This window comes from Symsagittifera roscoffensis, chromosome 4 (assembly GCF_963678635.1).
Source record: "Symsagittifera roscoffensis chromosome 4, txSymRosc1.1, whole genome shotgun sequence".
NCBI classification, from domain to species: Eukaryota; Metazoa; Xenacoelomorpha; order Acoela; family Convolutidae; genus Symsagittifera; species Symsagittifera roscoffensis.
Window position 1 is genome coordinate 4,980,713 of NC_087065.1, and position 25,135 is coordinate 5,005,847.

Genomic DNA, 25,135 nt, shown 5'->3' on the forward strand with positions numbered 1-25,135 from the left:
CATTAGGAGGTCAAATCTAATTTCGAACACAATCAAAGAGTTTTTCTGAAGTGACTTTTCCGTTGCAGGGCTGTTTGAAGCCCTGAACAATCTGTCTGATGTGTAACTGGTTTCCAATAGTTTATGAAACATTTTTTTTTGCTAAACTGTTTATGTTGAATGTTGATTGTTTTCTCCTGTCAACACAAGCCGCAAAATTTTACTAAGTCATAATAATTTGAATAGTATAAGGAATATTTTTAGGTCAAATCCATTTTCAAACAATCGAAGAATTTTTTCGAAGTGATCTTTCTTTTACAATGCAGCTTAAAAGGTTTCAACAACCTGACTGCTGCTTCACTGTTATTGAATAGTTTTAAGCAACAAGAAAGAACAACTTCAAGCAAAAATAAGTTTTTACGTTCGAACACAGTGATTCAGTAGCTTCAAGATGGTAAAAAACTATTTCCTTAAAAATTGATTTTTTACCACAGAATTTCATCTGATCTCCAAAAAACAACACTCCCAGAAAAAAAACACAATTAGATTGAGACTGAGTTTTCTGAATGAAAGATTTGTTTTTCAAATTTACCAGAAAATCTCTAGATCTAGTGCTAATTTATTATCGACATTTTTTTCAACAAGATTTTCCATAGAGAGGACACAAAGTGCGTAATAGAAGAAAATTTTGGGTTTACGGACTGTAGAAACTCAAATTTCTTTTGTAACACACCTCAAAACCTGTTTAACTCAAATTTTTGACCTGGTCAGATATATTTTTTAAAAATTTAAAATCTACGGTAGATGAGCCCAATGGAGAAATACGGCTATGCAATTTGGTTTTCTCACTTGATTAAATAAAAAAAACTACAGTGCTGATTTAATTTGTCCGGGAAAAATGAACAAAACTTGAAATGTCAAACGTGTTTATCTGAGATTGTGTTTATATTAGACAAAAAATGATAGAACAAAAATTGCTTAGATTTTCACCAAAATTAACATGGTGCAATTTTTTTTCGTAATTCTCAACCAAAATTTTACCCCCAAAAAATGGACATTTTGGCTTTTTTAGCTAGCCAAGATTTCAGCTGAAACTACCAAGTTAATTGCTGAGACATTCATATGAAAAAAGCCTCTCACACAGTCCAAAAAAGTTATAGAAGGGTAAAACTTCTGGACACTTGCTTATTACGTTTGAAATTTTTTTCAAGCGAAGTTTTTGATTTTTATATAGTAAAAATGACCTTTTCGGCTATCAACCGAAAACATATTTTCTTATACAGATTTTTCAAAAGTTTATATTCTTAGAACACTGATAGGCGGTGTAAGAGGCTTCTTTTGATGTCACTTTCTCATCAACTAACTTAATTGTTTCAGCCTAATTTATGATCAATTTTAAAAAATCAAAGTGACCCAGTTTCGTGGTAAAATTTTGTTTAAGAGTTTTGAAATGAAAATGCACCATATTAGTTCTAGTGAAGATTTAACCAGTTAATTTCTACCATTTTTTGTTTAAAATAACCCAATTTGAGTTTTTCAATTTCATTCGTTGTGTCCGATTAATTTAAATCAGCACTGTTTATCTGATCCAGATGTTTCACAAGAACAACTCAAAATGTTAATCTTCTCACATTTAAATTCTGATGTCAATTTGCCTGAAGAGTTGAAGTTTTAAAAAAATTTCGTTTTTTTCGAAGCCAAATTTTGAGTTAGCTGAGAAGACATAGAGTTTCTTCGGCGCTGTTCTCATTTTTTGGAAGTTAAGGTCGCAGGACTCGTAGGGAATTCGTTCTGAACAAAAACGTTTTTTTTTTACTTTCTTCAATTAAAACCTAATTCGTTCTTCATATAGATGCAGATACTTGATGGATCACAATATCCCATAGTCTGTTCTCTCCGAGTCGCAGAACCTGATGCTGATATAATTGTTCCGATCATTGAAATTTGTATTCGGGTGTGTTTTAGTGTCTTTTTCTTCTTTTTGTTTTTAACGCAAAATCAGGTGAAAGAAAAAATCGTCAGAATGGGTCGAGTAATATATCATAAAAAATCCCTTTCAATCGTGATTCGAACGCCATTAACAATTTTCAAAAAATTATCCCAATTTTGAAAAAAAAACGAGTTTGAAACTTTTGAGCGGTTTTGTATGTTCGAGCAACCAACAGCTAATATTGAGCTAGTGAAGCAATCAGCAACGGTTGTGATATATAAAATAGCCTTTAAGTTATTTTTATATATAACCTAAAAGCAAAACTCGTTACTAAAAGCATAACTAGTTTTGAAAGCTTGAGCAAGACTGCTCCTATCCGGGCAAAGCGTTAAATGTTCAGACTGCCTTTTGAGCTCTAAGGAGTTTTGTTCGCCTGAAGGAAATTTATAAAAATTTCAAAAAAGAGCAAGTAAGAACTATGTAAAAGACAAAAAAGTTTTTTTTTTATCATATAGCAGTTTTAAACCAACTAGCGTGCCTCAATTAAACTTGGGACGTAAAAAAAATTCGACGAAAATGGCTAGTCAAAAAATGTCTGGAGAAAAAAAAACCACTGTGCAAATTATTTAATATAGTGCAAATTAATGTGCAATTATACAACGCTGATTTAAATTATCCGGACAGAAGGAATTTTGCAATTTAAATTGCACAAATTAAATTACAATTTAGTTTCGCAAATAAAATTGGAAAAAAAATTATCGCAAATTTCCCCAATTAAATTGCACAAAAATAATTTTAAGCAACTTTGACTTCATCATTTTTTGTCTAAAGTCAACTCAATTTGAGAAAAACGTTTCAATTTTCAAGTTTTATTCTTTTGGTCCCGTTCATTTAAATCAGCATTGTATAAAATAATTTGATTTTTTCTTCATTTTCTTGTTTGTTATTCTTTTTTTTTATGAATAACTGTTGTCGATTATTCCTAATTCATTAACTTTCTACGCGTATTTATACTTCTCTCAACACATCACGCACAAAAAACGACAATAATTTTCAGAAAAAAAAATCGGTTCGGAATGTGGTCGGAATATTCTGTGCTATTTTACTTCCGCAGCAACCGTCTATCCTTCGTTTTTTTCTTTCTTTTTTTTTGTCTTTCTTTTTCTTTTTTTGTTTTTTCCTTTGTTTCTTTCATCACGCGAACTTTATTTTTACAAGGAATTTTATACAAAAAAAAACACCACGATTTTGACAATTCTTTTTTAGAAATAGAAGCAATTTTTAGTCCCATCCCCCCAACGCTTAGCTGATTTTGAAGAAGTATTGAAAAAGCATGGCGAATTGAGTGCATGTGCATTTGTAAGTGTTTCCTTTCTTTTTTTTTTACCGATGCTAGGTAAATAGGACGACCGACCTTTAGGACGACAAGACGTTAAAAGTTATTACATGTGAAATGGGCGGGCAGTTCGAATTTAAGCTGTTTAAATTTCTCAGAAATACAATGTGGAGAATTGCGTGTAGCGTCGTCTTAAAGTCCCATCAAAAACGGTTGTCGTCTTAACGGCTGTCGTCTCATTTGCCGGTCACCCCTTTTACCAACTTGGCGTGAACAAATTTAATGCAGCTTAACCGATCGACTCTTTCAGGGAATCTAATTCAGTTACATGCGTGCTCCAATACTGTCTGCCGTTTCCTTTCCATTTTTTTGCATTATAATTCCCTTGGCCGAACTATTAAACGGCCGAACATTTTAAAACATTCAACGTCAAATCAAGTGTCCAACGCGCTCTGATTTTTAAGGTTATTTCTTTTTCGAATTTTCAAACCTGAACTGTAATAGGCTAGTAGGGTCTTTTCGGTTATAATCCCCTTAAATTATGAAAAAATGAAATGAAAATTTGTATTATACAATTGGGACACTGTTACTAGGAAATGCACTATAATATAATGGGACTGCTAAAAACGAACCATTTTTTTCTTATTTGAGTCTCAAACTGACTTTTTTCTCCAATTTTCGCCATTTTTCCGAGCATAAATTTCAATAAAATGCGCTTTTAATTGTCCTTAATGCGCATTTTTTGCCAGTTTCTAGCTTGATTTAACACTCGGGATATCAGCTCGACATTTTTAAGGAAAATCAGTCAAGCTTTGAAAGAACATTTTTCATTTTTTTTCCATCATTTAAGGGGGTATAATCGAAACGACCCGGCTAGTATAACTTTCGATTTTTTGGTCCTTCGGCGATGGTAGGTATTTCCCTCCAGTTCTTTTCATTTTCCAGTTTTTACAAACCCGCATAGAAAATGCACGGTTTTTTTTACAAAAGCTCTTTGGCACTTGAGGCATTCTCCGATTTGTTTATGATACACCTTTTTGTCAACCGACAGACTTGAATTAGAAATTCTTCCCGTACGGTTAAAGTGTCATTTTTATGCTGCCAAAGTCAAAGATCAATATTTCATTAACTATTTATAGCATCTTGCTCATTCATTACTAAAACTGTGGATCGCATTTCAAACCTACGTTTTTTTTCGCATTTAGACTTGATATAAACTTAATTTTTGAAAACTAGCGGTCATTAAAAAATTCTTACTGAAGCCAAAACAATTATCAAGATAATTACACTGAAACAGTGTAGCCAAATTTTGTTTGCGGAGCTTTTTTGTGTTACTGTCGCTCGGGCAGCGGATGCCTCGAGGAAAATCTGCCAGGGCGGCGTTCTTCGCAAGAACTGCCAGGTAAGTTTCCCGGATTTATTTTACTTAACATTTTCAGGGGTTGCGTTCATAGCTTTTGCATTTTCATTGCTTTTGTAGAAAACCATTACGAATAAATTTCGGTAATTGTAAGGGTTGTACTTCACAATATCACCACTTCTATGGTATCTACCAAAAATTGGCACCCCTGAAAATGAAAGAAGTAAATTTTAAATTAGCACTAGAGCGTTCTAATAAAATTCGAACTTTGCTCTATTCTGATTTTTCGAAAATTCGACTAACTTAATCTACTTGACAATCACCCCTTTCTTGAAAGGGGGATATTTGTTAAGTAGATCCATTATAAGTAATGGTTCAAAAGCTCGGAAAATTCGGGACCATAACACGGATCATACCCTTGAACTGAAATGGCTTGAGCCAAATTCAGAGCGAAAGTATAAACTTACCAAAACTATACGCAATTGTGCACTTCAAAAAACATACATATAAAATTTATGAGACGTAAAAGTAAATGGTCCTTTTTAGACTAAATTTTGCAGAAACAAAGTGTTTCTGCAAGAATTATTGTTCCGACTTTCGATACGAAAGTAACGGAATATTTGTGCTCGGGGTGGGTTTTTTTTTTCTTCAGACAAATTTCGACTTTTTAACTAGCCATTTTTGACGGAATTTTTTTATATCATTCAAAAGGTATTGTTGTCCTGAGCTTAAATTTGAAAAGATATTTCACCTGTGATCATTTTTCGTAAAGTTATGAGGGTTTAAAGATTGCCATTTTGAACAATTTGGGACAATTAACGCGCGATATAATTCGCGCTATTAACGCGTAAGCGGAGATTTAATCCGTCTTATAAATCGTTCCAAATTGGTTGAACGAAGCTTATTTGCCATAATTGATGTGTTACAAGGAACGAAAACTATCTTTTTGTACCTTTATATGGCGTGTGGGGGGATGATTTTCATAAAAAATTTCAAATTTTAGAAAAAAAATTTTTCATTTTATTTTATTTCATATAATGTTTTTATGTTATTACTGCTGCTCCATAAGACTTCAAAAGCAGTCGGAACATTCAGGGCTTCGCCCTGATACGAGCAGTCTTGTTATTATTGTTCCGACTTTCGATACGAAAGTAACGGAATATTTGTGCTCGGGGTGGGTTTTTTTTTTCTTCAGACAAATTTCGACTTTTTAACTAGCCATTTTTGACGGAATTTTTTTATATCATTCAAAAGCTATTGTTGTCCTGAGCTCAAATTTGAAAAGATATTTCACCTGTGATCATTTTTCGTAAAGTTAGGGGGGTTTAAAGATAGCCATTTTGGCCAATTTGGGACAATTAACGCGCGATATATTTCGCGCTATTAACGCGTAAGCGGAGATTTAATCCGTCTTAAAATCGTTCCAAATTGGTTGAAAGAAGCTTATTTGCCATAATTGATTTGTTAAAAGGAGCTAAATCTATCTTTTTGTACTTTATATGGCGTGTGGGGGGATGATTTTCATAAAAAATTTCAAATTTTAGAAAATTTTGTTTTTCATATTCATTTATTACATTTACTTTTTTGATGTTATTACTGCTCCATAAAACCTTAAAAGGCAGTCGGAACATTCAGGGCTTCGCCCTGATACGAGCAGTCTTGTTATTAATGTGCGCGGGTTTTTTTGATCAACCATTTTGAAATGTTCGAGCTCTTCTCCAGAATGACCATAATTGACATGCTGGTACTATTATAATGGGTCCCAGGAAACGAATACGAACCATGTTTTTTCGAAGATTTTAAGGCCTCAAAATGTTTCTTCAGGGACCCATATAAAATTTAAGGACCCAATTATCATACTTGTACCGGCATGTTTTTCTGCACCGCTGGCATTTTTTGGAAAAAACTCCGTTGTAAACTTTTTGGGAGCTTTTGATTTAAAAAAACGTCAAAATAAGTATAATGGTACCAAAGACAACTTGAGAAACTCTTGATTGAGGGCTGGTACTTCTTGTAGGCCAGTCAGAATGGCTATCGTAAGATAATACCAAGGTGGCTTTGGTTAAATTTGGTAGCTAAGAACAGAATTTTGTTGATCGCTCGGTTGTTAAACCGTTCTTTCAGTCAGTCGGTCATTCTCATTCAGTTTCGATTTGTAAGTAAAAGCTCTATTGCATCAGCCGTACGTTACAGATCAGTTGGTGATTTTGTCTGCCGAGATATACATTGAGCAGAAGTCTTCAACTGCAGAATGATGTCTTATAAAAACATTCAGTTTTCTTTAAAAAATAACCACCAGTTGCGGATTTTGGGGATAGGTTTGGGGCAGACGCCTTTCTTCAGGGATTCGACCCGATAAACCCGATTTTTGGCTGGCTGACCCTAGAATTTGGGTCTGCTTTTGGCTGAGCCTGCTAAATTTTCCGTTCTTCTAAATTCTCAAACATGGTATCGTTGGCGACAAAAACATTTGTGTTTTTGATGTAATTTTGACGAAGACAAATAAAGCAGAACCAAAAATTGTAACCAGACAAGAAAAACCAAAATTATTCTTGTGAAACTAAAATTAATGAAAAATACTTGTCATCATAATTTTTATAGGATCATTAAAAATTATGAATGAGCAAAATTAAATTCTATTTTAGCTCAGACTAAAACTTTCGGCTCACAATGAATTCAGTTCGTTGGTATTCTTGGTTTTTTCTTTGTCAATCCAGCCAATCAGACTACTTACAACTGGGAGGTGGAGCAATAAGCAGTATAGTCTAAGAGGAGTGCAGCCAGTATTTAGACAGCCGCGTATTCATACTGGTCAGTATTTAGACAAATACTGTATGAACCAATCAGAATCGAGAAAAAACATAAATAATCCAAAATAAATAATAATTATTTATTAATTTCTTCTTTGTCTCGATTCTGATTGGTTGAAACAGTATTTGTCTAAATACTGACCAGTATGAATACGCGGCTGTCTAAATACTGACATGTAACCAGTCTAAGAGCAGAATGGGTCCAAGGGCAGAAAAACAGAAAAATATTACTGATTAATACGGGCAAATTGATAAAACAATTATCAGAATCCTCAATACATACCAAGAAAAAGTATTAAGTATCCATGAATTGAATAATTTCATCAAGTTTTTTTTCATTGATTTTTTTAATGTGCATAAAGTATTAGTTTTTTTGGTTATTGACTATTATTTTACTTGATTTACAGATTAGCTTAAAAAAGATAATATTTTTCTGTTTTTCTGCTCTCTTGGACCAATTACGCTCTTAGACCATTCTGCTTTTTGACTGGCCACCTTACAACCGTCTGTGCGACTGTATTGTTTTTTAATCCGAGTGAATATTATGTAACAAGTTGTAGAAAATTACATAACAGGCGTATTTTGTTCACGCAAGCAGAAGTTATTCACAAAAATTGAACTCGTTTTCGTTCTCAATTTTTTAAAACCGAAGTTTTTCATATCCCAATTCTGGTTTAAAAATCTTAATTTTACATTTCGAAATGAAGAATTTGCCAAATAGTTTCATTAGTTTCTAAATTCACAATTCTCTCCATAAGAGCAAAAAACGTTCAGCAAAAAATTGTTTTACCCATTTTTTTTCTTTAAAAATCCTTTGAAGAACTGATTATTTGTTCGTTGTTAAGTTCTCTTTTTACATGAATCGAAACGCAATCATGTCTCCTAACCAGAATAAAAAACGTCCATATCCTCTCGACGAGATCCACAAACATTTCAGCGAGCCGACGAAACATCTGCATGTGAAACTACGGGACATCCAGGATCCGAGTTTCGAGGAACATCATCGTCCGCTCTATGACATCCAGATTGACGAGGAACTACAGAGTCCTTCGTTTCGGGACCCTGTTCACCATCGCGTGCTGGTTATTTACACTGGAGGCACGATAGGAATGTGCGAGGAGCGTCGGGGGATGGGTCTAGTTCCGAAGCCGAACTTCCTCGGCAAGACGATCAGTGAGTTGCCGATGATACACGACAAGAACTTCGCAGCTCTGAGATCTCTCGTCAGTCCTCCATTGCTCACAGCACAGGTACATTTTTGGTGCTAGGTAAATAGGACAACACGCCATTAAGACAACAACCCGCACTGAAGTTTCATGGATAATAATCGATTATATTGGATTTTTATTGTGAGTCTCTACAAAATAACAAAAATAATCGATTATAATCGATTGAAAATGGATTATAATGATAATATTTTTTAAGCAATAAAATCCCAATATAATCGATTATTTTCAATAAAAAGTTATCAAAAGAAAAATAATCCATTTTAACCGATTATAATGGATTATAATCTATTTATTCAAATCTTTTTGTGTGTTGTTTTCATTTTTTCATAATTTTGTTAAAATTAAGTTAGTTATTTTGTTCTCTCGCTTAATTTCATTTTTTCCTATTTTCAATCGAGTTAATTTTCGTCGTGGTTGGGGGTTACGTGGGGGATGGGGGTACGTGAGAGGGGTACGTCGTGGGTTGGGGGGGGGTACGTTGGGGGGATGGTGGTACGTGAGGGGGTACGTCGTGGGTTGGGGGTACGTTGGTGGGGGGGGGGCGTACGTTGGGGGGGAGGGAGTACGTTGGCGGGGGGGGGGGGTGGTACGTTGGGGCGGGGGGGGGGTACGTTGAGGCGGGTGGGTTGTACGTTGGGGCGGGGGGTTGACGCGAGGAGCTGGTCAAAAATGCTGTTTTTGGGCACTTTTTGGAAAATTACTACATATTGGTCGCCCCTGGATGAACGTGTTCGTTCGAGTTTTGCAGAAAATTGCAGAAATTAGAGTCATTATTTACAAAATTTAATCAATTTTCATGGATTTTATGTACAAAGAATAATCCATTATATTGAAAACAAAAATGGATTATAATCGATTATAATGGATTTAAATTTTTCCAAAATAATCGATTATAATCGATTAAAAATCGATTACGTGGTCTAAATTTGACATGATAATCGATTATATTGACAACATTTTAGTCAAGGAAAATCCATTATAATCGACTATTACCCATGAAACTTCGGTGCGGGAAGGCATTAGGGCGATAAGACATTAAACGATAAATAAGCGTTATTACGGTTAAAATGAGCAGTTCGAATTTAAGCGGTTTAAGTTTCTCAGAAATACAATGTGTAGAATGGCGTGTAGCTAGGGTTGTGCGGACTTACTTACTAGTAAGTAAGTTACTAGTAAAAGTACTAGTAACGTACTAGTAAGCAAAATAAGGCTTATTACTAGTAAGTTGAACCAATATGAAATTTTTGAAAAAAATGAGGCTCAATTATCAGTCGAAAGAGCAGATAAACTTGTTTTCATATAATGCAACGCTGCTTCACTTGTTAATATTGATCATAATGATTATTTAGCGGATTTTGAGTTTGTGTAAAATGAATAGTCTTCAATTTTGGTAGTTTCAGGCAGATTCTGAGTTTTTGAAACTTTCTAGTAAGTAAAAGTAACTTACTAGTAAAAAAGTGGTAACTTACTAGTAACTCACTAGTAAACGAATTTTACTTACTAGTAACTGCACAACCCTACGTGTAGCGTCATCTTGAAAACTTATCAGAAACGGTTATCGTCCTTATGGCTGTCGTCTTATTTGCTGATCACTATTTTTTGATCGTTATAAACTTGAATCGGAATTTTGAATAGGCAAAAATTGAGACGAGGTTGAAATTGTTTTTTAGCGACTGCGTTCTTTCAAATTATGGATTTCCAAAATTTTTTCAAAAATTGTTTGTCGACCTTTTTTTAAGATACCAAAATGATTTCTCGAGCTCTCCTAAATCTCTGTAAAGACCCTATTTTGACCAAATCTCCTGCGCCTCACGCAATTTATTTCACAAACAGGCCAAAATTACCGTTTAACATGCCAGAAGAAGCAAGTATGAAAGATGGGTCCAACCATTTTATGAAAACCTCAAACGCATAAAAAACAGTTATATCCGAAAGTTTTCTAGGCGCTTTAAATTTTTCTTGAGGGGAACCCATCAATATTTTAGGAACCCAACAATCATATTTCGACCCCAACTTTCAGATCGAACGTGCTTATCATGAGCATGCTACATTTCAAACTTCTGCTCTGCTCTAGGTGACTGGATCGGCTAGTATGGGCAATGGCACTCTGTTCGTGATGCCCGAATCCCAACTGGGAACTCGGGTGGAGTTCGAGATACTGGAGTACCAGCCACTCCTCGACAGCAGCAACATGACACAGGTATACAGCAATAGACTTTCAACACCATACCTGTTATCTGTTCCAGACTTGGCGTTTTTCGGAGGAGGGCGTTTTCGAAACCTTAATTTGACTTTTTTTAAGTTAGCCATTTTCATTTATCGATAACTGCTGAAACCTTCAAAAATATTTTTTGTCAAAATTTTATTGAAGGGCTTAGAAAAAAATGCGTGTTTTTTGCGCGCTTGCCAAGTAGAGTTTTGTGTCTTGACGCGACAAGCACTCTTTTGAAAATTGTTCCATTTTGTCAGTCAAAGTAGATAATTTGTGAATTTTTGATCCTATTAGCAATATGAAGTGGTCTTTGAAAGAAGAACGGTCACTCCCTCAATTTCTAGACCACCGCTGCCAGTAATTCACAGGAAAAAGAACATACTGTTGTAGCTGTAGTTGATGTATCGAGGGGCAGCGCTTTGTTTTCGTCAAGGCTGTTTGTAGCGTCGTTTCGTCCATTTCAGACTTTGCGCTTTTCCCCCAGGTGTGATTCTGGTTAGAAGGGGGCCTCGATTCCAGTAACTACGCCGTCAAACGGGGATTTGTTTTTATAGCGTTGCTATGGTGTCTGAATAAAATTTCTTCCGTATAAGTGGTCGCAAGGAACGGGAAAACAACTCATAGTCGAGGTTATGAGCCAATGTTGAGTCGATAACGGCCATCAGGAGCGAGTTCAACTGATGTGATTGATCGCTGGTCCAATCTTAAAAAGAAGAGGAGATGTCTGAATTGAACCAAAGTGTGAGATTAGTGAGTGTAGTAAGGTTTGGGACATTTAAAGAAGTGGTTGGTGTCGCATGGAGTGTTTAAGCACTTGGTCTTTCATTGGGGACACTGGGGTCCAACCTGTAAAGGTAGCAGTTGAGAAACAGTGAATAGCCGAAGCGTAATTGAGTCGCCAAACAAGCCAGATCACTTTTTTTCTGACGGGTTTGAGCAGCCTGGTTTAGCGGCAAACACCGATTCACTTGCACTTCCATTCACTGGCGTTTATTAGCTTTCGCTCTGACCCGTTTTTTTTTGCAGTTTTTCAATGGCATTTGCAAAAAAAGCTGCTTAGGTTCCTTAAGAAAGTTTAAGGGTAGAATCGCTAAAAGTTATTGAAATAGTAGGTAAATTCGGGACGCCTTGGGTGATCATGGGTCGAATCCCTGAGTAAAGGGGCGTCCTTCTCCGAACATCGCCACCCCTAAATCGGCTTCCTTTCTGTCATTTTGTGATTTGCAGGACAACTGGTGTCAGATGGCAAGAGACATCAGGAAATACTACGACAAGTTCGATGGATTCATCATCCTCCATGGAACAGACACTATGGCCTACACTGCGTCTGCACTGTCCATGATGTGTGACCACCTCGGTCAGTAATGAAACTATAACGTGTACACAATTACTGGCCTTCTTAAGCTTAAGTCCTCTCTTAAAGCCAAATGATATTGAAATTGCCGACCTGATAATACGAAATGAGAGCCGCAAATAAAAAATAAATTTTCTTCTAACTTAATTGCTGTTGGGCTAAATATTTGTCGCTGTTTTTTTTTCGGGTTATTTGAATGACAATTTAATTTGTGTATAGGCAAGCCGATAGTGTTGACGGGGTCCCAGGTGCCTATTTTTGAGCACAGGAGTGACGCGAGGGAGAATTTGATGGGAGCTCTTTTCTGTGCAGGACACTACTCCATTCCAGAAGTGTCGCTCTTCTTCAAAAACACTCTCTACAGGTGAGAGAAACAAAACAATTTATACGTTTTCTTCTCTTGCAGCTTTTGTCAATTGGCTGCTGATAATTAAAGCATTTCTTTCTTTTGATTTTTGGCTTGTTTTTTGGTGAGAAAGTGGTGGTGATCATTTTGCTTGTTTGAGTATTAAAAAAAATGATTTTTTCAAATTTTTTTTTCAAAAATGAATTTTTAAAGTTGTGCAATTAACGAAACGCGTTTAAGAAAGGCTAGAAGTCATTTTTAACAGCCCAGAAAGTAATTCCGTTTAGGGGGAACCGTGTGTCGAAGGTGGACTGTTCTTCTTACCATGCGTTTCACTCTCCAAATATGCAACCATTGGCAGACATAGACATGTATGTGAACATCCGCTGGGACATCATCTACAGGGACCCGGAACTCAGTAAGTATCCGTAGAATCATACCCTTGCCATTTTAATTTCCCGTAATCTAGACATGTTTTTATCTCGTTATATGTTTCATCTAGTTATATTTTTCATTATCTTGTAACTAATGGCTATCTTATTTTTTTACTCTATTTGGTTAATTTAATTTATTGGCAAGTTAATTTTTTGCTGCGACAGTAGTTAAGTAATTGTTAGCCAAGATATTGTTCAAAGAGTGGGAAGAAGGCAAAGGCTGTTTTTTTTCGCGCGATTTTAGGTATTCAAAAAACATTAATAGGGGTTCAAGTGTTGTATCATAATAAAACAGTTTCAGTCGTGATTCCGAAGTTTTTTTTTACAAATACTTAAACTATTATTGCCTAATTCCTAATGCTTTATGTCAATCCGTTCCCTCCATCCGAAAAGGCCGAGAAACTTAAATGTTGAATGTTTTTTAATTTGTTGTTTATTTTCTGAGCCAACATGTTCAGTTCAGAAACAGTTAAAGATGAAAAAACGGAGCAAAAATACGGTTTTTGGGAATTTTTAAGAAAGTTTTGTTCAAATAGTTGCGTTTTTTGTGTCGCGTGTTCCCTTCAAAATTTGTAAATTGTGAAACCTATGAATTCTATTTGTTCTGCAGAGGAGTTTTCCATCCAGGACAAGATGGAGCCTAACGTGACCATGTTGCGTTTCTACCCAGGCATGACAGTCGAACTCATCTCCAACTTCCTCCGTCCCCCCGTGCGGGGGGTGGTGTTGCAGACATTCGGAAGTGGGAATGGACCAGATGCGAGGGAGGATATTCTGAGGGCGTTCAAGAAGGCGTCTGACGAGGGGGTGTTGATCATAAACTGCACTCAGTGCTACAAGGGTGGGGTGTCCCCAGGTAAAAAAAAGATAACGAAGCGTAAAATTAAATTGTATTAAGTTGAATAAATAAATAGATATTCGTCCATATTTATTTTGTTACCGAAAATGTCTACTCTGCTAGTTTTAAAGATGAATGTATGAAATGGTTTCAACGTCCGAAAGAGGTTTTGAACGTAAAAAATGGCAGTCATGTTAATGTATATGCCGTGGTGAGTGAAATTTGAAACTTTGAGAAAACTGGATCAAAGGTAAGTGAAGGCGAATTGCGTGGCGACTTGATCGATCAATTCAATTCAACCAAAGTTGAGGATGTTCAATAACAAAAACCGATTTTTCAAGTTAAGAAAGCTGCTGCTATTATACTGATACTTTTTTGGTATAATTTAACGATTTCCATTTTTTGCCGACGAATTACCCGGAAATTTTTTTATCGGCAACCTGGCGCTAAAAATTAGTTCTATTCGCACCCCAAAGTTGCAATTTTTCGGCCAAAATCATCCAAATCAACCCAAATAAAAGTATTTTTATTTAGATTTTTGTGTTATGTAGTCTTCTCTAATATTTCGCCCCTCACAGATTCCCATTTTATTATCTCTCACACACAAAGAACTTTTTGCATTTTGGACTGTTTTTGCCGCGACATAAATGTCTGGGACACAAATGTCCTGACACGGGGTGAAATATTTGACGAGGCGCGAAACATGCAACAATTATTTTTTATGCATATTTTATTTTATGCAGGCTATGCATCTGGCGTGGCGCTGAAGAGTAGTGGGGTGGTGCTTGGGGGAGACATGACCCCGGAAGCAGCTCTGACTAAGCTGGGCTATGTACTGGCTAAAGATGACCTGTCCATTGAGGAAAAGAGGGAGTTGATGAGGCAGAATCTGAGGGGAGAGTTGAGTGTGGAGAATGTTGCTAGGGGAGAAATTTCACTGCGTAACAAGGTATGTGGATGTTGCAACCAACTTACACGCATTCGTAGGCTCGGATCAAGTTAACATCCTCCCCCCTGCCACCTATGTTATTGAACCAGCCACCTATTATTAATTATTACAGTCATTAACAACTTGAGCCTGCCATCTATTGTAATATATCACCTTGTACGGATCTTAGATACAATTAACAAGAGAATAATATTAAAGTATTAAAGTAAGCAGTTTAAATAGTTTAAAACAATGCATCACTGTCGTCAGTTCAAGGGCGGATTTATGGGAAAATCAATTTGGTCGACCTAAAAAAAAAAAAAAGGTCGTCAAAATTTTGGAAAATTTTTTGAAAATCCGCCCACCCCCTCGAGAAAATCCTAGATCCGCCTCTGCGTCAGTTGTGTCACGCTCATCAATAGTTGGACTGTAGGGGATTTCATTATTAGTAATGAACGTAGTGAATACTCTTGTTTTAGTAGGTGATTTTGTGTAGTTTTTTTTTCAGGCGCACGCACAATTTGGTGTGTATAGGTCTCTGCAATCCATAGACAAGTCTTTGAAAATGTTAAAAATTTTTAGGACCGATCAAAGAAAACAAAAGAACAAAAAGAGTGTCTTTGCTGCGGAATCCGCGTACAATTCACAAAATACATAGTTTGGCCTCGTAATGTGTTCACGCTCAAGTTTGATTTCTTGCAGTTTGACTTTTGATTTTTTTATCTGCACTTTATTTTCTTTGCTAAAAGGAAGGCAAACTCCACTATCGAAAAGCTGAAATTTAAAGGCCACCAAAAACGTGATCAACTTCTTATTTCGACAATGGAATTTAATCATCAGGTTACATGTAATAAAAATTTATCTATTGAGCCAGTTTTCTCAAATTGGGTTAATTTTATCACATAATGGTCAATCATAAATTGTCCATGAAATTCAAAGAGCTTTAAGGGCATATTCTGTTTCTTTCAAATTTGCAAGTTGAAGGTTTTTTTTAAAAAAAGTCTTTTTTTTCGGTTTCCTTGCGTTCATCACTCTTTTCCAAATGTCAATTGGCATTGTTTTTTTTTAGAAAAAAATCCTAAAATGGTCGAACAACTACAGATATGCATTCATACATATTATTGAGTTTATGGCTGCACTTAGGTGTAAATGCACTTTTGAATTTCAATTAAAATTCTTGCTAAAAATTAGGTGAATTGCTCTTTCCAAGTACGAAAGTGAAAAAGGTGCAAAAATGTGAGCGACTTCTAGTTTCGAAAGTGGATTTCATTTCTGATTTTCATAGCAAAAAAAACTAGGCTCATTGATCCATTATTCTCAAATTAAGTTATTTTCAGCAAAACAACTCAATCTTAAATTTTTCTTGAAATTCAAACAGGCCTTATTTTATTTTGAAGTTTTAAAAAAAACAAGTCGGCATTTTTTTCTTTTTCCTTGCGTTCATTAACATATATTCAGATGTTTTTTTTTCAAAATATATGCATTCAGGTCAAACACATGAGAAATTTTGCGCATCTTTTTATTCAAATTCCGTCAAAACTTTTCACATTCTGTTAGCGATATTTGTTTAAAATTTACGTTCTGTTGAAATTGCGATATTTTATTAAAATTCCGTCAAAGTTTGCTAGTTGAAATTGCGATATTTGTCTGGAAAATGAACACACCCAATCATAAATATTCTGTTATTTTCTTCAAAAAAGTCAGCACAAAAACTTCTTATATTTTATTACGCCTTGGTGGCAGTTTTTTTATGTTCTGTTAAGAAGTTTTGCACTGAGCAGAATGGTCCAATAGAAGAAAGACCTTATTAGCCGAATCTAAAATTTGCAGACTGTTTTACACCCTTTGTATAAAGTGTGTCCCATTATTATTACTACTACCTCTATAGCGTTTCATATCGAAGTCCACACCGTTTTTTTGTTGTGTGATGTTATAAAATGTTACCCGTATCAAAAATCTAGTATCTGAGAACGAAAATGGCCCACAAAATGGGTTTTGTCATAAATTATCGGATTGGGTACGTCTCACCAAAAATATAATAATCAGAAAAGTTTCCTCAAGTTGAAGCTAAGGCTATGAGGTAATTTAGTTTTTTTTCTCAAAATTTTGAAATTTGCAAAAATTTACTTAACTGTGTAGTTTTTTTTACTCTCGCTTTAAATAATCTATCGCATAACTCACAGAAATATTTTCCATACTTATCTTTTTTGTAATATTTTGGTACTAGTCAAGTTCTGGTATGCTTTTGTGTCGTATGATGTATTAACAACTGGATTGGTTTGCACTTTGCAGCAGCAACCGCCCCCTTTGGTTCGGCTGATAGCCGAGAACTGCGCCTCTAAAGTGAAGGTGAGTATAACAAGCCTAACAACTTTAACATTACAATTAAACATATAATTAATTGAAACTGGTCCCGGTAAGTTATCGGGTTTGATTTATTTCTTTCCCTAACCAATTGACATTTTTTCATTAACTTACATTGGCAGACTGTTTAATAAGCGAAGCTTAACTCTTTTATTTAATAAATTTAAAATTAAGCTTTATTTTGAGAGAAAAAAAAACATTTTAAAAGCCCTGCTTCTTTTTTATTCTGATTGGATTTTTCTATTGAAAAATTCGAACAGAAAGGAATATAAACGTAACTTTTGTTTTGAATGATCGTTTTCCTAATTAGAAGGTGGATTTTTTTATAAAGCGTATTTGTCATTTTTAAGACAAATATTGTCATATATTGTCCTTTGTGAAGGCTTACTCCTCGATCGAACAGGAAAAATTGAATGGCCTCGAACAGCAAAAAAAAAGACTTTTAAAGAAGACTTTATTTTCGAAAAAGGATTTTAATTTTTAGATTTCCCAGCGGAAAAAAGAGAACCTAATGATCTAGTTTTTGAAATAATTTTTTCCGGTTTCCTTGTGTTAATTGACACTTTTTCAACTGTCTGCTGGTTATTTCTTCTTTATTCCAATAACATTTTTGATACAATGGTTTATTTATAACAAAGAGTACATTCTCTTGTTTTTGAACATGTACCACTTGTGCAATTATATCAACTCTAAATCATCTTCCACGGAACTTCCCGGTCGGAGGAGCTCGACGTCTGCTTTAACCGAACGATGTCACGTTTTTGACGCTCCCTGCGACGTCGCACAAAGTCTTCTGTCAAACAGAGTGTCGAATCATGTCAAACTAAAGTCGAATGATGAGCCCGAATCTACAAAAGCATCCATTTCAAAGTTTTATTTTGTTGCGACGCGAATCAGCCCAAGAAAATAAAATATCTAAACTATCAAGTCTAAAGTTTAAGGTGGCACAGATCTCATTGTTCTGACTTGGGAATATCTGTGCTCGGATTGGTTTTTTATTCAGACCAGTTGCGATTTTTAACTAGCTATTAATGGCAAAAATTTGCCTTTACCGTCTGCAAGCTATTGTTGTCTTAAGCTCAAACTTAAATGATATTTCACCTGTGATCAGTTTTCGTTAAGTTGCCAATTGGGGCAATGTAAGCCCGATATTTTTGTGCTACTAACGTTAACGCGTAAGCGGCGGTTTAATCCTGCTTAGAAATTCTTCCAAATTGAATTGATGCATTCTATTTGGCTTATTTAATTCTTTGCTGTATGCGAAATATGTATTTTCTGAAATTTTCAATTGAAAGTTTCAACTTCTTTTCAAAAGCTATCGCTAGACAGGCTTTTAAAAGGTTGGGTAAGACAGTGCCGAAGTAAGAGAGTGCCGAAAACAAAAATTTGTTAAAGAGGGCCGAAAATTTGTTAAAGAGTGCAGAAACTGACTTATTTGTCGTGAACTAATTGAGAAAAGAAAAGAAAGTTTTGTTTGCTCATCGATTTTGGCGCCAAAATTGAGTCTGAACAAGTTTATTTGTCGTGAACTAATTGAGAAAAAAAAAGAAAGTTTTGTTTGCTCATCGATTTTGGCGCCAAAATTGAGTCTGAACAAGTTTCAAGTGTCATTATTAATTTTCCCGCCAAAAGCTAGCCTCTTAAATTGCGTTCCAATATTTCCCGCCTTTTTCGGCACTCTCTAACTTCGGCACTGTCTAACGGGTGCCGGACATCAAGCCGACGGGACTTCAAGCCGAATCGTTAAATTAGGGACTTCAAGCCGAAAATTTTCTCATTAAGTCATGAAATCAGGTTATTTTGAAAACTTTTTTTACAGAATTTCTCAATTTCATTATCTTCAATCGGTAATTAGTAGCGTTTTCACGAAATTTAAACCTCCAAATGAAGTTTAGGAAAGTTGAAAAATTAAACACGGTTGGAGGTAATTTTCTTGTTTATAATTTATGCATTTCAAAAAACGGCTGATATTATTATCTAATGCCAATCCAAAGTAGTGCATTGTCATAAATAACGCTTATTACGGACTGAACTAGCCTATGATTTTGAAAAGAAACGTTTTACAGATGAAAAAATAATGATTTGAGGTGCTTGTAAAGTTTAATTTTCGGCCTGAAGTCTCTTCGGCTTGAAGTCCCGTCGGCTTGTTGTCCTAGACCCCTGTATAACGCCCCCTTTTAAAAGCAGCGGAAAATTCAAGGCTTCGCCCTAATATGAGAATTTTTGTTGTTCTTCCTACTTTCGATAAAGGATGGATTATTTGTGCATGGGCATGGTGTCTTTTTTCTTCAGACAAATTTCTACTTTTAACTAGCCTTTTTTCTATACCCTCTGAAAGTTATCGATATCCTAGCTCTTTTTTAAAAAGTTTTTTGCTTGTGATATTTTTGTAAAGTTTTTGTGGTTTCAGAGTGACCAGTTTGTCTAGTTTACGACAATTAATGCAGGATATAATTCGTTCAATTTAAGCGTAAGTAGTTATTGAATCCAATCCTGCTCATAAATCGTTCCTATTTAATTTGAAGCAAACTATTTAGAACTATTAGCACGTTGCTGGACGCGACTTACATAATTTTGATCTCAACTTAAGGCGTGGCAGAATATATTTTAAAAAAGTTCAAAAAAAGCAATTTCTTTTTTTTTTTAAATTTTTATCATTTTTTAAATTTCCTAGATTTAAAGAGGCAGTCGGAACATTTAGGGCTTTGCATTGATACGAGCAGTCTTGAATCACACTTGCTGCAAAATTTTGTTTTCGATGTTTTGCTGTTTTAATTCATATTATATATCATACTCGAAGAAGAAAATTAAAGGGACTGTGTAGTATGTAGCTTTAGATACACCTTGACAACAAAAGTACTATTCGATTATTTGACTTTTAAAACAAATTAGGCGGAGCGTTAAGTTACTCTAGTCTTCTTATCTTGATGTTTATACCATATGTCAATTGACGTAAAATTGTCTAATGAATGACGTAAAAATGCGTTCAACTTGTCGAGACTTATTTGGTAATAAACCTTTTCGAAGTGTTCAACGAACATGATAAGTTAACACAGGTCTCTGTGGTTCTAAAGTTATTCGAATAGTTAGCAGTAATCGATGAAAAAAAGCAATATCTTAAGTGATACGGCCATTACGTTTACATGAATACGACTGATTTTGAAGTAAAAGCTAAAACCTTCGAACACTTTCATGTCAAGGATCTTCGGTAACGGACCCAGTAGCGGATTTACTGGGGGGGGGGGGGGGGGGGGGGTTGGGCTCACTACTCGAAGGTTCGCCCTTTGCTACTATTTTGCGACATCAATTTTAGGATGACGGACCTTGAAAATTTTGTTCTCTAAAGGCGTCAATACATACTAGCTTTGGAAGTGTGCGCCAAAAAACACGATTTATTGTCAAAACCTTGTCCAAATTCCAAAAGCGACACAGAAAATTTTGGTTTTCATTGACCTAAAAAGTGGATATTTTGGGAAATAACCGTTTTCATAGACCTAAAAAAAGGAAATTTCGGGAAATTATCGTGTTCATTGATCTAAAAAAGCAGACGAAAGTTTGAAAATCCGCACCTCTTTCGAAAGATTCGAATCTGCCGTTGCTGAATTGACCATCAATTGATTTTATTAGCCAATAAAGTTTTAACAATCGTAAAATTATTTTTTTTCTGGTTACAGGGTTTTCTGAACAAACTGGCAAATGCCCTGCAGTTGACCTCGGCACCTGAGTTAATCGAACTGAACAATGCAATCATGCCGAGTCTACTGTGTGCTGCGGCTGCAAATGAAGACGAAGGCAAGACTTTGAGTACTCTGTTGTCGAGCAGTGAGGGCAAGAGGAGTATCTCTTGTGCTGATTATGACAGAAGAACCCCGCTGCATGTTGCATGTTCGGCTGGTAACGAAGGTAGGCTTGATAAGTAGAGAAATAAGAGATAAAAAAAGGGTCGAATCAATATTTTGAACAAATGTTGCCGTTTCATTTTCTAATCTGATTTTGTTAAGTTGTCATTTATAGTCTAAATGATAGATTAGAAGTTTATCTAAATTTATCTGGAGGGTTGAATTTTCAAGAAAATTTCCGAGCGAATTTATGATGTGTAGTCGAAATTTATTTGGCTGAAAAATAACTAACAATGCGCCGCCCATAAGTTTCGAAATAGATGTTTGAACAAAAAATTATTCTAACAGGCTTAGCTTTGTTTTAACAAAAAAAAATATATTTTTTGTTCACCTTGTTGGTCCTTTGTAGCCTGCAAATAATGTCAGATTTTTCTACGATATTTTAACTTTTTAAGCATTGGTTCAAATCAGCTGGGATATATAATTTTGTTAAACTGCAAAATGCGTTTGCATACAAGAAATCAGTCAACATGGTTTTTAATGAGGCTAGGAGGAAGAGGGGAGAGTTGGTGCAGTGGTTACGTCTCCGCCTCTCAATCGAAAGGGCGGATGTTCGAAGCCCACCATGATCCGGGTACATTGCGTTAGGTTGAGACAACATAACCCACTCAAAAAAATTCACCAAAAAAATTGTATGTAGTTTTTAAGCAGGGGCACAACGGCGATTCTCGGCGAAAAGCTGAACAGCTCGTATGCTGGTCCTTTCCCTTGGGGATAAATCGTCCTAACTAACAAACGAGTGATGGCTGCTGCATTCGTCTGTTGGCTCGAATTTGTTTCTGTCACAGAAGGCATCCATCTCCAAAAAGGGGTTTTAAAATAACTGATTTTACCTTGGTTATTAATTGTCAACGAAGGTTGTGAAAACACTTTTTTATACGGGTCGTGTTGATTTTTTATTTAAACTCAAAAAAAGGAAAATAACGGTCTCCGATTAAAAACGCGGAAAGGGGGCGAAAAAAATATGAATTTCTAGTTTGGAAAATGGATTTTAATTTTTAGATTTGTCATTGAAATAAAAGTTTACATATCGATGCAGATTTCTCGACTTAGGTTTATTTTAACGAAAAATGTCAATCATGGAAGCTTCTTTAAATTCAAATAGCGTTTTATTCGAAATGCTGGCTTTAAAAACAAGCCAGTCTTTTATTTTCCTTGCGTTCGTTCATACTTATCCTACTCTGCGTTTGCTATCTTAAAACAACCGATGTACTTTGTTAGTATTAACTAACCAGTGACCTTGGTTATTTAATAACCAGTGACCTTGGTTTTTTAATAACCAGTGACCTTGGTTGTTAAATAACCAGTGAGCTTGGCTGGTAGTTATCTTGTGATGATATCGGTATTTTTTCAGCCTGTGCGCGCTACCTGGTGGAGAATGGAGCGAGTGTGCATCTAAAGGACATGCATGGAGACACTCCCCTGACTTGTGCTGTGAAGAGCAAGAGTGTGGCCATAGTGGCCATACTGGTGCAGGCTGGGGCACACTTTCCATACACGGAGAGCACTAAAGTGGCAAATGGTATCAGCATGGCCGCTTATTACGACGACATACAGGTCAATAAATCTAGTTAATCTCAAATTGTGGGCAAAATAGGTGACATACAGACAACTATCAGGTCAATAAATCTAGTTAATCTCAAACTGTATGTCAAATAATATTGTTATGAACTAAGCATCCGGGCTGAGTGGTTAGTGCGTGAGACGCAAATCATCTTGGTCGCAGTAGGTCGTAGGATTGAATCCGAGATGTCGCCGAATTTTTACTAATTCGAGGCTTAGTTTTACTTTTTCTTATTGCACTTTTTGAAACTCTAGATGTACTTTTTGCCGTGTTCTGGCTAGTGTTTGCGAAGCGCAGCCTCGCCTCTGTGATAATTTTTTTGTCTACAGTTCCTCAAATTTTTTTGAATTATGACTTTTCAAATTTTTAATGAACGAAGTGATATATCACTTATTTAGATAGTGTCGACTTATCGTTTTTGTTTTTTTTTTCTGGAAAAAAATCTGAAATACTTTCATTTTCAAAAATGGACTTTAATACTTCAAATTTTCAGGGAATTGAAAAAAATACCGGTTTATCCATTTTTTTCGCTCTCGTCCAATGTGGGGGTAAAAATAAAAAAGAGCCCATTTTTCTCTAATTGGGCTTGTTTTATGAAAGAATTGTCGATGATAAAAGTTCATTGAAAATCAGCGAGAATTAACGTGATATATTTTATCGGCAATTCAAACGTTGAAAAGTTCTCGACCTTATTTGAGTTTCTCTGAGTTCGTTAACCTTTTTCAAAGGTCAGTCGGCTATGTTTTGAAGATTTCAATGAAAATTTATCTGGATTCGATGGTCGAACAAAATGAACCGACCTTGCGGTGTTATTTAGTGGCCTCTTTGCTCTAGTTCTTGTTTTTTTGTTATAAATCACATGCAAACTCGGAATTCGAACAAGTTGTTTCAGAAATATATCTTAATGTTTTTAGTTACTGAAAGGAAAAACCGATTTGGCTTCTCTTATTTTTCTCTTCGATTACAAAGTCTCGGATACCGCAAAATTTACAATTATACTGGACTCCTGAGCTTCATGTTGAAGTTTTGTTGATGTGTTTTCTTGGAAGTTGAAAATTACTTGACAAAAAATTCAGTCAATGTTTTTTCCGATGCCCTTGAGTTCATTTACACTTTGCCAACTGTCTGTTGACAACTATGTTTTGAATCTTCAATCTTTGCAAATTAATATTCAATGAAATGTGACTTGATGAAATGATTTTTTTTGTTTCAGTTACTGGAGGCCTATGCAGAGGCGGGTGCTGATTTCTCACAACCAGATGTGCACGGAAACTACGCTTTGCATGTAGCGTGCACAAACGGGAACCACAAGTCAATTGCACTGATGCTGCGACGTGGAGCGGATCCTAACTGCCGAAACCAACTCACGAACGAGACCGCCTTCGAAATTTCGAGCCGACTTAACGATGAAATAGCTTTACATGCTCTAGGAGCAAGCAGCACTTCAAACTTTCACTCAAGGTCAAACTCATTTTCTCGATCAAACTCAAAACTACAAAGAAGAGCTTCAAGCTTTGAAATGTCAGGTTTGCCCGAAGAAAACAAAAGTTGCAACTTCACAAATTATTCGGAAGCAACTCCAAATAGTAATTTCATTGGAAGTAGAAACGAATATGTGAACTTAGCCGAAAATACAGATGTGTCAAATTTTGCAGACTTTTCTGTCACAAGTAATTGTGACCAATCAGAATTGAGAGAGTCATGTGAAAAAGAACAGCGTGAAGATTCTTCGATCTCAAACAGCAACTGCTGAATTATGTTTGTATTGTCAATTTTTTTGTGGGCGTGTTTTAGTAAGTTATGTTGTATCTTTAGTTAGATTGAACGTGATATTTAATCAGAAATTTAAGATTATTGTTGAAGTAGAGTGATTTGGAAAGTAATCGAAGTTATGAGAAAAAGTGTCATAGATTGACCAGCCAATGATTTTTTCATGCCGTTGTCTGTAATATTACGCGCGAAGTCCGGATAAAGATACTATCTGAACGAAGTCCGCTGTTTTTATTTTAGATGATCCAGAGTTTCATTCTTTTCTGAAGATGTTTATTTACAGTCGGCGTAAATCTAAATTGTTGCAGAAATTCTGTTTCAAGTTCGTTTTTTAATCACTGGAATTAGAATCAGGGCGTGTTATCATGGGTTTTGAAAAAGGTCGAAATGTCTACATCTTTCAGAATTTTTGTACACATTTTTAAATTAGCGTGTATTAATTGTCCAAATAAATTTACAGCTAGATTAAACACAAAACGAACTCAACAAAGATAGCCGGTTGCTGTACAAGTAGCACAGAAAGTTTAGACCATAAATTTTAGCTCGCTCGGTTATAAGCAGTTTTGAACAAAAGCCTAGAAAGTAAGTGTTTTCATTAGTAATAGTGCAATACGCATGTTTGATAAGCTTTCATCGAAAAATTGATCAAAGTTTTGAATTTTTGGCATTTTTGCTTTCAAGAAAACGCAAAAATGTTTTCAAAAGCAACTAATTCTTGTGGATTTAAACTATGTTTTTAGGTCTTAATTCCGCATCAAAAGCATACTCGCTGGCTTTATTCG

At 35.5% G+C, this 25,135-nt stretch overlaps 1 protein-coding gene across 6 annotated transcripts in view; it reads left to right on the forward strand.

Moving 5' to 3' along the window:
• The window catches only part of LOC134844275 (L-asparaginase-like), a 35,544-nt gene extending 11,090 nt beyond the window's left edge, over positions 1-24,454 (forward strand). For 3 of the 6 annotated variants that reach the window (XM_063860874.1, XM_063860877.1, XM_063860873.1), the window contains exons 2-12: positions 8,353-8,665; positions 10,719-10,844; positions 12,084-12,213; positions 12,430-12,574; positions 12,844-12,974; positions 13,601-13,846; positions 14,572-14,777; positions 17,049-17,105; positions 20,795-21,023; positions 22,374-22,576; positions 23,797-24,454. In XM_063860874.1, the coding sequence (XP_063716944.1) occupies positions 8,353-8,665; positions 10,719-10,844; positions 12,084-12,213; positions 12,430-12,574; positions 12,844-12,974; positions 13,601-13,846; positions 14,572-14,777; positions 17,049-17,105; positions 20,795-21,023; positions 22,374-22,576; positions 23,797-24,336 (2,326 nt within the window). In that variant the 3' untranslated portion in view covers positions 24,337-24,454. Of the gene's footprint in view, positions 1-3,835; positions 4,648-7,871; positions 8,666-10,718; positions 10,845-12,083; positions 12,214-12,429; positions 12,575-12,843; positions 12,975-13,600; positions 13,847-14,571; positions 14,778-17,048; positions 17,106-20,794; positions 21,024-22,373; positions 22,577-23,796 lie in introns of those variants that run through there. The other 3 variants (XM_063860872.1, XM_063860871.1, XM_063860875.1) reach the window with 3 other exon arrangements.
• The last annotated feature ends 681 nt before the right edge of the window (positions 24,455-25,135 follow it).